Here is a 16,607-nt window from a genome sequence, read left to right on the forward strand (position 1 = left end):
GATGACATTGGTTCCAAAGTGTTCTATGGTCTCCCCTCACTGATGACATTGGTTCCAAAGGGTTCTATGGTCTCCCCTCAACTCACTGATGACATGGGTTTCAAAGGGTTCTATGGTCTCCCCTCACCTCACTGATGACATTGGTTTCAAAGGGTTCTATGGTCTCCCCTCACTGATGACATTGGTTCCAAAGGGTTCTATGGTCTCCCCTCACTGATGACATTGGTTCCAAAGGGTTCTATGGTCTCCCCTCACCTCACTGATCACATTGGTTTCAAAGGGCTCTATGGTCTCACCTCACTGATGACATTGGTTCCAAAGGGTTCTATGGTCTCCCCTCACTGATGACATGGGTTTCAAAGGGTTCTATGGTCTTACCTCACTGATGACATTGGTTCCAAAGGGTTCTATGGTCTCCCCTCACCTCACTGATGACATGGGTTCTAAAGGGTTCTATGGTCTCCCCTCACCTTACTGATGACATGGGTTCCAAAGGGTTCTATGGTCTCACCTCACCTCACTGATGACATGAGTTTCAAAGGGTTCTATGGTCTCCCCTCACCTCACTGATAACATTGGTTCCAAAGGGTTCTATGGTCTCTCCTCACTGATGACATTGGTTTCAAAGGGTTCTATGGTCTCACCTCACTGATGACATTGGTTCCAAAGGGTTATATGGTCTCCCCTCACTGCAGACATGGGTTCCAAAGGGTTCTATGGTCTCTCCTCACTGATGACATGGGTTCCAAAGGGTTCTATGGTCTCTCCTCACCTCACTGATGACATTGGTTTCAAAGTGTTCTATGGTCTCCCCTCACTGATGGCATTGGTTCCAAAGGGTTCTATGGTCTCACCTCACTGATGACATGGGTTTCAAAGGGTTCTATGGTCTCCCCTCACCTCACTGATAACATTGGTTCCAAAGGGTTCTATGGTCTCTCCTCACTGATGACATGGGTTCCAAAGGGTTCTATGGTCTCTCCACACCTCACTGATGACATGGGTTTCAAAGGGTTCTATGGTCTCCCCTCACCTCACTGATGACATTGATTCCAAAGGGTTCTATGGTCTCCCCTCACTGATGACATGGGTTTCAAAGGGTTCTATGGTCTTACCTCACTGATGACATTGGTTCCAAAGGGTTCTATGGTCTCCCCTCACCTCACTGATGACATGGGTTCTAAAGGGTTCTATGGTCTCCCCTCACCTCACGGATGACATGGGTTTCAAAGGGTTCTATGGTCTCCCCTCACCTCACTGATAACATTGGTTCCAAAGGGTTCTATGGTCTCCCCTCACCTCACTGATGACATTGGTTTCAAAGGGTTCTATGGTCTCCCCTCACTGATGACATTGGTTCCAAAGGGTTATATGGTCTCCCCTCACTGCAGACATTGGTTCCAAAGGGTTATATGGTCTCCCCTCACTGCAGGCATGGGTTCCAAAGAGTTCTATGGTCTCCCCTCAATGATGACATGGGTTCCAAAGGGTTATATGGTCTCCCCTCCCCTCACTGATGCCGTGGGTTCCAAAGGGTTCTATGGTCTCCCCTCACTGATGCCGTGGGTTTCAAAGGGTTCTATGGTCTCCCCTCACCTCACTGATGACATTGGTTTCAAAGGGTTCTATGGTCTCACCTCACTGATGACATTGGTTCCAAAGGGTTCTATGGTCTCCCCTCACCTCACTGATGACATTGGTTCCAAAGGGTTCTATGGTCTCCCCTCACCTCACTGATAACATTGGTTCCAAAGGGTTCTATGGTCTCCCCTCACCTCACTGATGACATTGGTTCCAAAGGGTTCTATGGTCTCCCCTCACCTCACTGATGACATTGGTTCCAAAGGGTTCTATGGTCTCCCCTCACTGATGACATTGGTTCCAAAGGGTTATATGGTCTCCCCTCACTGCAGACATTGGTTCCAAAGGGTTATATGGTCTCCCCTCACTGCAGGCATGGGTTCCAAAGAGTTCTATGGTCTCCCCTCAATGATGACATGGGTTCCAAAGGGTTATATGGTCTCCCCTCCCCTCACTGATGCCGTGGGTTCCAAAGGGTTCTATGGTCTCCCCTCACTGATGCCGTGGGTTTCAAAGGGTTCTATGGTCTCCCCTCACCTCACTGATGACATTGGTTTCAAAGGGTTCTATGGTCTCACCTCACTGATGACATTGGTTCCAAAGGGTTCTATGGTCTCCCCTCACCTCACTGATGACATTGGTTCCAAAGGGTTCTATGGTCTCCCCTCACCTCACTGATAACATTGGTTCCAAAGGGTTCTATGGTCTCCCCTCACCTCACTGATGACATTGGTTCCAAAGGGTTCTATGGTCTCCCCTCACCTCACTGATGACATTGGTTCCAAAGGGTTCTATGGTCTCCCCTCACCTCACTGATGACATTGGTTCCAAAGGGTTCTATGGTCTCCCCTCACTGATAACATTGGTTCCAAAGGGTTCTATAGACTCCCCTCACCTCACTGATGACATTGGTTCCAAACGGTTCTATGGTCTCCCCTCACCTCACTGATGACATTGGTTTCGAAGGGCTCTATGGTCTCCCCTCACCTCACTGATAACATTGGTTCCAAAGGGTTCTATGGTCTCCCCTCACCTCACTGATAACATTGGTTCCAAAGGGTTCTATGGTCTCCCCTCACCTCACTGATGACATTGTTTTCAAAGGGTTCTATGGTCTCCCCTCACTGATAACATTGGTTCCAAAGGGTTCTATGGTCTCCCCTCACCTCACTGATGACATTGGTTCCAAAGGGTTCTATGGTCTCCCCTCACCTCACTGATGACATTGGTTCCAAAGGGTTCTATGGTCTCCCCTCACCTCACTGATAACATTGGTTCCAAAGGGTTCTATGGTCTCCCCTCACCTCACTGATGGCAGCGTTCTCCTCCTCTCCCTGCCGTAACGGCCGGTTCCCCGTCAACTTCATGGAGAGGCCAAAGTCGATGATGACACACGTTCCGTCGTTCTTCACCAGAATGTTCCGACTGTTCAGATCTCTGTGAGACACAGCTGGCTTATAGAAGTCTGGAAGAGGAGGGGAGAGAGGAGGAGGACGAGGAGGAAGAGGGGGAGAAGAGAGGATGATGAGGGAGAAGAGAGGAAGAGGGGGAGAAGAGAGGATGATGAGGGAGAAGAGAGGATGATGAGGGAGAAGAGGGGATGAGGGAGAAGAGAGGGGGAGGAAGAGAGGAGGGGGTGGAGAGAGAAGAGAGGAGGGGGAGGAGGGAGAAGAGAGGAAGAGAGGAGGGGGAGGAATAGAGGAGGGGGAGGAGGGAGAAGAGGAGAGAGAAAGGAGTTACAAGATAATATTTAGAACTAGGACCGTGGTCGTTCATAATAGATGAGGAGAACTGATCCTCTACCAGTTATTACTGACAACCAGGACACAGGCAGACCTCTACTGACTTGGTGTAGTATCACAGTATCCACTAGAGGGCAGTGAGAGGCAGACCTCTACTGACTTGGTGTAGTATCACAGTATCCACTAGAGGGCAGTGTGAGGCAGACCTCTACTGACTTGGTGTAGTATCACAGTATCCACTAGAGGGCAGTGAGAGGCAGACCTCTACTGACTTGGTGTAGTATCACAGTATCCACTAGAGGGCAGTGTGAGGCAGACCTCTACTGACTTGGTGTAGTATCACAGTATCCACTAGAGGGCAGTGAGAGGCAGACCTCTACTGACTTGGTGTAGTATCACAGTATCCACTAGAGGGCAGTGAGAGGCAGACAGAGTAGTACTCTGGTGAAAGTATTGTAGAATAGAGCAGTACTCTGGTGAAAGTATTGTAGACCAGAGCAGTACTCTGGTGATAGTATTGTAGAATAGAGCAGTACTCTGGTGAAAGTATTGTAGACCAGAGCAGTACTCTGGTGAAAGTATTGTAGACCAGAGCAGTACTCTGGTGAAAGTATTGTAGACCAGAGCAGTACTCTGGTGATAGTATTGTAGACCAGAGCAGTACTCTGGTGATAGTATTGTAGAATAGAGCAGTACTCTGGTGATAGTAGTGTAGACCAGAGCAGTACTCTGGTGATAGTATTGTAGACCAGAGCAGTACTCTGGTGATAGTATTGTAGACCAGAGCAGTACTCAGGTGATAGTATTGTAGAATAGAGCAGTACTCTGGTGATAGTATTGTAGACCAGAGCAGTACTCTGGTGATAGTATTGTAGAACAGAGCAGTACTCTGGTGATAGTATTGTAGACCAGAGCAGTACTCTGGTGATAGTATTGTAGACCAGAGCAGTACTCTGGTGATAGTATTGTAGACCAGAGCAGTACTCTGGCGATAGTATTGTAGAACAGAGCAGTACTCTGGTGATAGTATTGTAGACCAGAGCAGTACTCTGGTGATAGTATTGTAGACCAGAGCAGTACTCTGGTGATAGTATTGTAGACCAGAGCAGTACTCTGGTGATAGTATTGTAGACCAGAGCAGTACTCTGGTGATAGTATTGTAGAATAGAGCAGTACTCATGTGATAGTATTGTAGAATAGAGCAGTACTCTGGTGATAGTATTGTAGAATAGAGCAGTACTCTGGTGATAGTATTGTATTACTCTGGTGATAGTATTGTAGAATAGAGCAGTACTCTGGTGATAGTATTGTAGAATAGAGCAGTACTCTGGTGATAGTATTGTAGAATAGAGCAGTACTCTGGTGATAGTATTGTAGTACTCTGGTGATAGTATTGTAGACCAGAGCAGTACTCTGGTGATAGTATTGTAGAATAGAGCAGTACTCTGGTGATAGTATTGTAGACCAGAGCAGTACTCTGGTGATAGTATTGTATTACTCTGGTGATAGTATTGTAGAATAGAGCAGTACTCTGGTGATAGTATTGTAGACCAGAGCAGTACTCTGGTGATAGTATTGTAGACCAGAGCAGTACTCTGGTGATAGTATTGTAGACCAGAGCAGTACTCTGGTGATAGTATTGTATTACTCTGGTGATAGTATTGTAGACCAGAGCAGTACTCTGGCGATAGTATTGTAGAACAGAGCAGTACTCTGGTGATAGTATTGTAGAATAGAGCAGTACTCTGGTGATAGTATTGTAGACCAGAGCAGTACTCTGGTGATAGTATTGCAGAGGATGGCTACATTACTACTCTACATTGAACCACAGAGGATGGCTACATTACTAATCCACATTGAACCAGAGGATGGCTACATTACTAATCCACATTGAACCACAGAGGATGGCTACATTACTACTCCCCATTGAACCACAGAGGATGGCTACATTACTACTCCACATTGAACCACAGAGGATGGCTACATTACTACTCCACATTGAACCAGAGGATGGCTACATTACTACTCTACATTGAACCACAGAGGATGGCTACATTACTACTCCCCATTGAACCAGAGGATGGCTACATTACTACTCTACATTGAACCACAGAGGATGGCTACATTACTACTCCCCATTGAACCACAGAGGATGGCTACATTACTACTCCACATTGAACCCCAGAGGATGGCTACATTACTACTCCACATTGAACCCCAGAGGATGGCTACATTACTACTCCACATTGAACCACAGAGGATGGCTACATTACTACTCCACATTGAAACACAGAGGATGGCTACATTACTACTCCACATTGAACCCCAGAGGATGGCTACATTACTACTCCACATTGAACCACAGAGGATGGCTACATTACTAATCCACATTGAACCCCAGAGGATGGCTACATTACTACTCTACATTTTGAACCACAGAGGATGGCTACATTACTACTCTACATTGAACACCAGCCAGAGGATGGCTACATTACTACTCCCCATTGAACCCCAGAGGATGGCTACATTACTACTCTATATTGAACCCCAGAGGATGGCTACATTACTACTCCCCATTGAACCACAGAGGATGGCTAAATTACTACTCTATATTGAACCCCAGAGGATGGCTACATTACTACTCCACATTGAACCCCAGAGGATGGCTACATTACTACACCCCATTGAACCAGAGGATGGCTACATTACTACTCTATATTGAACCAGAGGATGGCTACATTACTACTCCCCATTGAACCACAGAGGATGGCTACATTACTACTCCACATTGAACCACAGAGGATGGTACATTACTACCCCACATTGAACCCCAGAGGATGGCTACATTACTACTCTATATTGAACCCCAGAGGATGGCTACATTACTACTCCACATTGAACCCCAGAGGATGGCTACATTACTACTCCACATTGAACCACAGACGATGGCTACATTACTACTCCACATTGAACCCCAGAGGAAGGCTACATTACTACTCCACATTGAACCCCAGAGGATGGCTACATTACTACTTCCCATTGAACCAGAGGATGGCTACATTACTACTCTATATTGAACCAGAGGATGGCTACATTACTACTCCCCATTGAACCACAGAGGATGGCTACATTACTACTCCACATTGAACCCCAGAGGATGGCTACATTACTACTCCACATTGAACCACAGAGGATGGCTACATTACTACTCGCCATTGAACCACAGAGGATGGCTACATTACTACTCCACATTGAACCACAGAGGATGGCTACATTACTACTCCACATTGAACCAGAGGATGGCTACATTACTACTCGCCATTGAACCACAGAGGATGGCTACATTACTACTCTACATTGAACCACAGAGGATGGCTACATTACTACTCCACATTGAACCACAGAGGATGGCTACATTACTAATCCACATTGAACCACAGAGGATGGCTACATTACTACTCTACATTGAACCACAGAGGATGGCTACATTACTACTCCACATTGAACCACAGAGGATGGCTACATTACTAATCCACATTGAACCACAGAGGATGGCTACATTACTACTCCACATTGAACCCCAGAGGATGGCTACATTACTACTCTACATTGAACCCCAGAGGATGGCTACATTACTACTCCACATTGAACCACAGAGGATGGCTACATTACTACTCCACATTGAAACACAGAGGATGGCTACATTACTACTCCACATTGAACCCCAGAGGATGGCTACATTACTACTCCACATTGAACCACAGAGGATGGCTACATTACTAATCCACATTGAACCCCAGAGGATGGCTACATTACTACTCTACATTTTGAACCACAGAGGATGGCTACATTACTACTCTACATTGAACACCAGCCAGAGGATGGCTACATTACTACTCCACATTGAACCCCAGAGGATGGCTACATTACTACTCTATATTGAACCCCAGAGGATGGCTACATTACTACTCCCCATTGAACCACAGAGGATGGCTACATTACTAATCCACATTGAACCCCAGAGGATGGCTACATTACTACTCCACATTGAACCCCAGAGGATGGACAGGGCGTAGAGGTCAGGGCGTAGAGGTCAGGTGGTCAGGGCGTAGAGGTCAGGTGGACAGGGCGTAGAGGTCAGGTGGACAGGGTGTAGAGGTCAGGTGGACAGGGTGTAGAGGTCAGGTGGACAGGGTGTAGAGGTCAGGGCGTAGAGGTCAGGTGGACAGGGCGTAGGGGTCAGGTGGACAGGGCGTAGAGGTCAGGTGGACAGGGCGTAGAGGTCAGGTGGACAGGGCGTAGGGGTCAGGTGGTCAGGGCGTAGGTCAGGGCGTAGAGGTCAGGTGGACAGGGCGTAGAGGTCAGGTGGTCAGGGCGTAGAGGTCAGGTGGACAGGGCGTAGAGGTCAGGGCGTAGAGGTCAGGTGGACAGGGCGTAGAGGTCAGGGCGTAGAGGTCAGGGTGTAGAGGTCAGGGCGTAGAGGTCAGGTGGACAGGGTGTAGAGGTCAGGGCGTAGAGGTCAGGTGGTCAGGGCGTAGAGGTCAGGTGGACAGGTCGTAGAGGTCAGGTGGACAGGGCGTAGAGGTCAGGGCGTAGAGGTCAGGTGGACATGGCGTAGAGGTCAGGTGGACAGGGCGTAGAGGTCAGGGTGTAGAGGTCAGGTGGTCAGGGTGTAGAGGTCAGGGCGTAGAGGTCAGGTGGACAGGGCGTAGAGGTCAGGTGGACAGGGCGTAGAGGTCAGGGTGTAGAGGTCAGGGCGTAGAGGTCAGGTGGACAGGGTGTAGAGGTCAGGGCGTAGAGGTCAGGTGGTCAGGGTGTAGAGGTCAGGGCGTAGAGGTCAGGTGGACAGGGCGTAGAGGTCAGGGCGTAGAGGTCAGGGTGTAGAGGTCAGGGCGTAGAGGTCAGGTGGACAGGGCGTAGAGGTCAGGGCGTAGAGGTCAGGTGGACAGGGTGTAGAGGTCAGGAGGTCAGGGCGTAGAGGTCAGGTGGACAGGGTGTAGAGGTTAGGTGGACAGGGCGTAGAGGTCAGGGTGTAGAGGTCAGGGCGTAGAGGTCAGGGCGTAGAGGTCAGGTGAACAGGGCGTAGAGGTCAGGTGGACAGGGCGTAGAGGTCAGGGCGTAGAGGTCAGGGCGTAGAGGTCAGGTGGACAGGGCGTAGAGGTCAGGTGGACAGGGCGTAGAGGTCAGGTGGACAGGGCGTAGAGGTCAGGTGGACAGGGCGTAGAGGTCAGGGCGTAGAGGTCAGGGCGTAGAGGTCAGGTGGACAGGGCGTAGAGGTCAGGGCGTAGAGGTCAGGTGGACAGGGCGTAGAGGTCAGGGTGTAGAGGTCAGGTGGACAGGGCGTAGAGGTCAGGTGGTCAGGGCGTAGAGGTCAGGTGGACAGGGCGTAGAGGTCAGGGTGTAGAGGTCAGGTGGACAGGGCGTAGAGGTCAGGTGGACAGGGCGTAGAGGTCAGGGCGTAGAGGTCAGGTGAACAGGGCGTAGAGGTCAGGTGAACAGGGCGTAGAGGTCAGGTGGACAGGGCGTAGAGGTCAGGTGAACAGGGCGTAGAGGTCAGGGTGTAGAGGTCAGGTGGACAGGGCGTAGAGGTCAGGTGGACAGGGCGTAGAGGTCAGGTGGTCAGGGCGTAGAGGTCAGGAGGTCAGGGCGTAGAGGTCAGGTGGACAGGGTGTAGAGGTTAGGTGGACAGGGCGTAGAGGTCAGGGTGTAGAGGTCAGGGCGTAGAGGTCAGGGCGTAGAGGTCAGGTGAACAGGGCGTAGAGGTCAGGTGGACAGGGCGTAGAGGTCAGGGCGTAGAGGTCAGGGCGTAGAGGTCAGGTGGACAGGGCGTAGAGGTCAGGTGGACAGGGCGTAGAGGTCAGGTGGACAGGGCGTAGAGGTCAGGTGGACAGGGCGTAGAGGACAGGGCGTAGAGGTCAGGGCGTAGAGGTCAGGTGAACAGGGCGTAGAGGTCAGGTGGACAGGGCGTAGAGGTCAGGGCGTAGAGGTCATGTGGACAGGGCGTAGAGGTCAGGGTGTAGAGGTCAGGTGGACAGGGCGTAGAGGTCAGGTGGTCAGGGCGTAGAGGTCAGGTGGACAGGGCGTAGAGGTCAGGGTGTAGAGGTCAGGTGGACAGGGCGTAGAGGTCAGGTGGACAGGGCGTAGAGGTCAGGTGAACAGGGCGTAGAGGTCAGGTGAACAGGGCGTAGAGGTCAGGTGGACAGGGCGTAGAGGTCAGGTGAACAGGGCGTAGAGGTCAGGGTGTAGAGGTCAGGTGGACAGGGCGTAGAGGTCAGGTGGACAGGGCGTAGAGGTCAGGGTGTAGAGGTCAGGTGGACAGGGCGTAGAGGTCAGGGTGTAGAGGTCAGGTGGACAGGGCATAGAGGTCAGGTGGACAGGGCATAGAGGTCAGGGTGTAGAGGTCAGGTGGACAGGGCGTAGAGGTCAGGGTGTAGAGGTCAGGTGGACAGGGTGTAGAGGTCAGGTGGACAGGGCGTAGAGGTCAGGGTGTAGAGGTCAGGTGGACAGGGTGTAGAGGTCAGGTGGACAGGGCGTAGAGGTCAGGGTGTAGAGGTCAGGTGGACAGGGCGTAGAGGTCAGGGTGTAGAGGTCAGGTGGACAGGGCGTAGAGGTCAGGTGGACAGGGCGCAGAGGTCAGGGTGTAGAGGTCAGGTGGACAGGGCGTAGAGGTCAGGTGGACAGGGTGTAGAGGTCAGGTGGACAGGGCGTAGAGGTCAGGGTGTAGAGGTCAGGTGGACAGGGCGTAGAGGTCAGGGTGTAGAGGTCAGGTGGACAGGGCGTAGAGGTCAGGGTGTAGAGGTCAGGTGGACAGGGCGTAGAGGTCAGGGTGTAGAGGTCAGGTGGACAGGGTGTAGAGGTCAGGGCGTAGAGGTCAGGGCGTAGAGGTCAGGTGGACAGGGCGTAGAGGTCAGGTGGACAGGGCGTAGAGGTCAGGTGGACAGGGCGTAGAGGTCAGGTGGACAGGGCGTAGAGGTCAGGTGGACAGGGCGTAGAGGTCAGGGCGTAGAGGTCAGGGCGTAGAGGTCAGGGCGTAGAGGTCAGGGCGTAGAGGTCAGGGTGTAGAGGTCAGGGCGTAGAGGTCAGGTGGACAGGGCGTAGAGGTCAGGGAGTAGAGGACAGGTGTATGTCTCACCTCCTTTAAGCAGTTCAGTATGCAGGTACGCCAGGCCTCTGGTGATGGAATGGGCCAGACGACAGCTACTCATCCAGTCTCCTGTCTGCAGGCCCAGGTAGCAATACAAAGAGCCCTGACAGAGAGATATACTGTATTAATACATCATACTACACACAGAGAGAGATATACTGTATTAATACATCATACTACACCAGGACACAGAGAGAGATATACTGTATTAATACATCATACTACACCAGGACACAGAGAGAGATATATACTGTATTAATACATCATACTACACACAGAGAGAGAGATATACTGTATTAATACATCATACTACACCAGGACACAGAGAGAGATATACTGTATTAATACATCATACTACACCAGGACACAGAGAAGAGATATACTGTATTAATACATCATACTACACAGAGAGAGATATATACTGTATTAATACATCATACTACACACAGAGAGAGAGATATATACTGTATTAATACATCACACTACACCAGGACACAGAGAGATATACTGTATTAATACATCATACTACACCAGGACACAGAGAGAGATATATACTGTATTAATACATCATACTACACCAGGACACAGAGAGAGATATACTGTATTAATACATCATACTACACACAGAGAGAGATATACTGTATTAATACATCATACTACACACAGAGAGAGAGATATACTGTATTAATACATCATACTACACACACAGAGAGAGATATATCCTGTATTAATACATCACACTACACCAGGACACAGAGATATATACTGTATTAATACATCACACTACACCAGGACACAGAGAGAGATATATACTGTATTAATACATCATACTACACCAGGACACAGAGAGAGAGATATACTGTATTAATACATCATACTACACCAGGACACAGAGAGAGATATACTGTATTAATACATCATACTACACCAGGACACAGAGATATATACTGTATTAATACATCATACTACACACAGAGAGAGAGATATACTGTATTAATACATCATACTACACCAGGACACAGAGAGAGAGATATACTGTATTAATACATCATACTACACCAGGACACAGAGAGATATACTGTATTAATACATCATACTACACCAGGACACAGAGAGAGATATACTGTATTAATACATCATACTACACCAGGACACAGAGAGAGAGATATACTGTATTAATACATCATACTACACACAGAGAGAGAGATATACTGTATTAATACATCATACTACACCAGGACACAGAGAGAGATATACTGTATTAATACATCATACTACACCAGGACACAGAGAGAGAGATATACTGTATTAATACATCATACTACACCAGGACACAGAGAGATATACTGTATTAATACATCATACTACACCAGGACACAGAGAGAGATATACTGTATTAATACATCATACTACACCAGGACACAGAGAGAGAGATATACTGTATTAATACATCATATTACACCAGGACACAGAGAGAGAGATATACTGTATTAATACATCATACTACACAGAGAGAGAGAGATATACTGTATTAATATATCATACTACACCAGGACACAGAGAGAGAGATATACTGTATTAATACATCATACTACACAGAGAGAGATATACTGTATTAATACATCACACTACACCAGGACACAGAGAGATATACTGTATTAATACATCATACTACACCAGGACACAGAGAGAGAGATATACTGTATTAATACATCATACTACACCAGGACACAGAGATATATACTGTATTAATACATCATACTACACACCGAGAGAGATATAATGTATTAATACATCACACTACACAGAGAGAGATATACTGTATTAATACATCATACTACACAGAGAGAGAGATATACTGTATTAATACATCATACTACAACAGGACACACAGATATATATACTGTATTAATACATCATACTACACCAGGACACAGAGAGATATACTGTATTAATACATCATACTACACCAGGACACAGAGAGAGATATACTGTATTAATACATCATACTACACCAGGACACAGAGAGAGATATACTGTATTAATACATCACACTACACAGAGAGAGAGATATACTGTATTAATACATCATACTACACCAGGACACAGACACAGATATACTGTATTAATACATCATACTACACCAGGACACAGAGAGAGATAAACTGTATTAATAATTCATACTACACACAGAGAGAGATATACTGTATTAATACATCATACTACACCAGGACACACAGAGAGAGATATACTGTATTAATACATCACACTACAGAGAGAGAGAGAGAGAGATATACTGTATTAATACATCATACTACACCAGGACACAGAGAGAGATATATTGTATTAATACATCATACTACACCAGGTCACAGAGAGAGAGACATACTGTATTAATACATCATACTACACAGAGAAAGAGATATACTGTATTAATAGATCATACTACACCAGGACACAGAGAGAGAGATATACTGTATTAATACATCATACTACACCAGGACACAGAGAGATATACTGTATTAATACATCATACTACACCAGGACACAGAGATATATACTGTATTAATACATCATACTACACCAGGACACAGAGAGAGAAAGAGATATACTGTATTAATACATCATACTACACCAGGACACAGAGAGATATACTGTATTAATACATCATACTACACAGAGAGAGATATATACTGTATTAATACATCATACTACACACAGAGAGAGATATACTGTATTAATACATCATACTACACACAGAGAGAGAGAGATATACTGTATTAATACATCATACTACACACAGAGAGAGATATACTGTATTAATACATCATACTACACACAGAGAGAGATATACTGTATTAATACATCATACTACACCAGGACACAGAGAGAGAGATATACTGTATTAATACATCATACTACACCAGGACACAGAGAGAGATATACTGTATTAATACATCATCCTACACACAGAGAGAGATATACTGTATTAATACATCATACTACACCAGGACACAGAGAGATATACTGTATTAATACATCATACTACACACAGAGAGAGAGATATACTGTATTAATACATCATACTACACAAGGACACAGAGAGAGAGATATACTGTAGTAATACATCATACTACACCAGGACACAGAGAGAGATATACTGTATTAATACATCATACTACACCAGGACACAGAGAGATATATACTGTATTAATGCATCATACTACACCAGGACACAGAGAGAGATATACTGTATTAATACATCATACTACACCAGGACACAGAGAGAGAGATATACTGTATTAATACATCATACTACACAGAGAGATATACTGTATTAATACATCATACTACACCAGGACACAGAGAGAGATATACTGTATTAATACATCATACTACACCAGGACACAGAGAGAGAGATATACTGTATTAATACATCATACTACACAGAGAGAGATATATACTGTATTAATACATCATACTACACACAGCGAGAGATATATACTGTATTAATACATCATACTACACACAGAGAGAGATATATACTGTATTAATACATCATACTACACACAGAGAGAGATATATACTGTATTAATACATCAAACTACACCAGGACACAGAGAGAGATATACTGTATTAATACATCATACTACACCAGGACACAGAGAGAGAGATATACTGTATTAATACATCATACTACACCAGGGCACAGAGAGATATATACTGTATTAATATATCATACTACACCAGGACACACAGAGAGAGATATACTGTATTAATACATCATACTACACCAGGACACAGAGAGAGATATACTGTATTAATACATCATACTACACCAGGACACACAGAGAGAGATATACTGTATTAATATATCATACTACACACAGAGAGAGATATACTGTATTAATACATCACACTACACCAGGACACAGAGAGAGATATATACTGTATTAATACATCATACTACACCAGGACACAGAGACATATACTGTATTAATACATCATACTACACCAGGACACAGAGATATATACTGTATTAATACATCATACTACACCAGGACACAGAGAGAGAGAGAGATATACTGTATTAATACATCATACTACACCAGGACACAGAGAGATATACTGTATTAATACATCATACTACACAGAGAGAGATATATACTGTATTAATACATCATACTACACACAGAGAGAGATATACTGTATTAATACATCATACTACACACAGAGAGAGATATACTGTATTAATACATCATACTACACACAGAGAGAGAGAGATATACTGTATTAATACATCATACTACACACAGAGAGAGATATACTGTATTAATACATCATACTACACACAGAGAAAGATATACTGTATTAATACATCATACTACACCAGGACACAGAGAGAGAGATATACTGTATTAATACATCATACTACACCAGGACACAGAGAGAGATATACTGTATTAATACATCATACTACACCAGGACACAGAGAGAGATATACTGTATTAATACATCATACTACACACAGAGAGAGAGATATACTGTATTAATACATCATACTACACCAGGACACAGAGAGAGAGATATACTGTATTAATACATCATACTACACCAGGACACAGAGAGAGAGATATACTGTATTAATACATCATACTACACCAGGACACAGAGAGAGATATACTGTATTAATACATCATACTACACACAGAGAGAGAGATATACTGTATTAATACATCATACTACACCAGGACACAGAGAGAGAGATATACTGTAGTAATACATCATACTACACCAGGACACAGAGAGAGATATACTGTATTAATACATCATACTACACCAGGACACAGAGAGATATATACTGTATTAATACATCATACTACACCAGGACACAGAGAGAGAGATATACTGTATTAATACATCATACTACACAGAGAGATATACTGTATTAATACATCATACTACACCAGGACACAGAGAGAGAGATATACTGTATTAATACATCATACTACACCAGGACACAGAGATACATACTGTATTAATACATCATACTACACCAGGACACAGAGAGAGAGATATATACTGTATTAATACATCATACTACACCAGGACACAGAGAGAGATATATACTGTATTAATACATCATACTACACCAGGACACAGAGAGAGATATATACTGTATTAATACATCATACTACACACATAGAGAGAGATATACTGTATTAATACATCATACTACACACAGAGAGAGATATATACTGTATTAATACATCATACTACACCAGGACACAGAGAGAGATATACTGTATTAATACATCATACTACACCAGGACACACAGAGAGAGAGAGATATACTGTATTAATACATCATACTACACCAGGACACAGAGAGATATACTGTATTAATACATCATACTACACAGAGAGAGATATATACTGTATTAATACATCATACTACACACAGAGAGAGATATACTGTATTAATACATCATACTACACACAGAGAGAGATATACTGTATTAATACATCATACTACACACAGAGAGAGAGAGATATACTGTATTAATACATCATACTACACACAGAGAGAGATATACTGTATTAATACATCATACTACACACAGAGAAAGATATACTGTATTAATACATCATACTACACCAGGACACAGAGAGAGAGATATACTGTATTAATACATCATACTACACCAGGACACAGAGAGAGATATACTGTATTAATACATCATACTACACCAGGACACAGAGAGAGATATACTGTATTAATACATCATACTACACACAGAGAGAGAGATATACTGTATTAATACATCATACTACACCAGGACACAGAGAGAGAGATATACTGTATTAATACATCATACTACACCAGGACACAGAGAGAGAGATATACTGTATTAATACATCATACTAAACCAGGACACAGAGAGAGATATACTGTATTAATACATCATACTACACACAGAGAGAGAGATATACTGTATTAATACATCATACTACACCAGGACACAGAGAGAGAGATATACTGTAGTAATACATCATACTACACCAGGACACAGAGAGAGATATACTGTATTAATACATCATACTACACCAGGACACAGAGAGATATATACTGTATTAAT

The 16,607-nt window shown here is 44.8% G+C and overlaps 1 protein-coding gene across 1 annotated transcript in view; it reads right to left on the bottom strand.

Annotated features, from left to right (window-relative positions):
• The window catches only part of LOC129847727 (bone morphogenetic protein receptor type-2-like), a gene marked incomplete at its 5' end in the record, with an annotated part of 58,528 nt that overhangs the window by 27,716 nt on the left and 14,205 nt on the right, over window positions 1-16,607 (bottom strand). Inside the window, 2 exons of the mRNA XM_055915462.1 lie at window positions 2,886-3,046; window positions 10,456-10,570. Coding sequence (XP_055771437.1) covers window positions 2,886-3,046; window positions 10,456-10,570 — 276 coding nt within the window. The remainder of the gene's footprint in view (window positions 1-2,885; window positions 3,047-10,455; window positions 10,571-16,607) is intronic.

This window comes from Salvelinus fontinalis, unplaced genomic scaffold (assembly GCF_029448725.1).
Source record: "Salvelinus fontinalis isolate EN_2023a unplaced genomic scaffold, ASM2944872v1 scaffold_0938, whole genome shotgun sequence".
NCBI classification, from domain to species: domain Eukaryota; kingdom Metazoa; phylum Chordata; class Actinopteri; order Salmoniformes; family Salmonidae; genus Salvelinus; species Salvelinus fontinalis.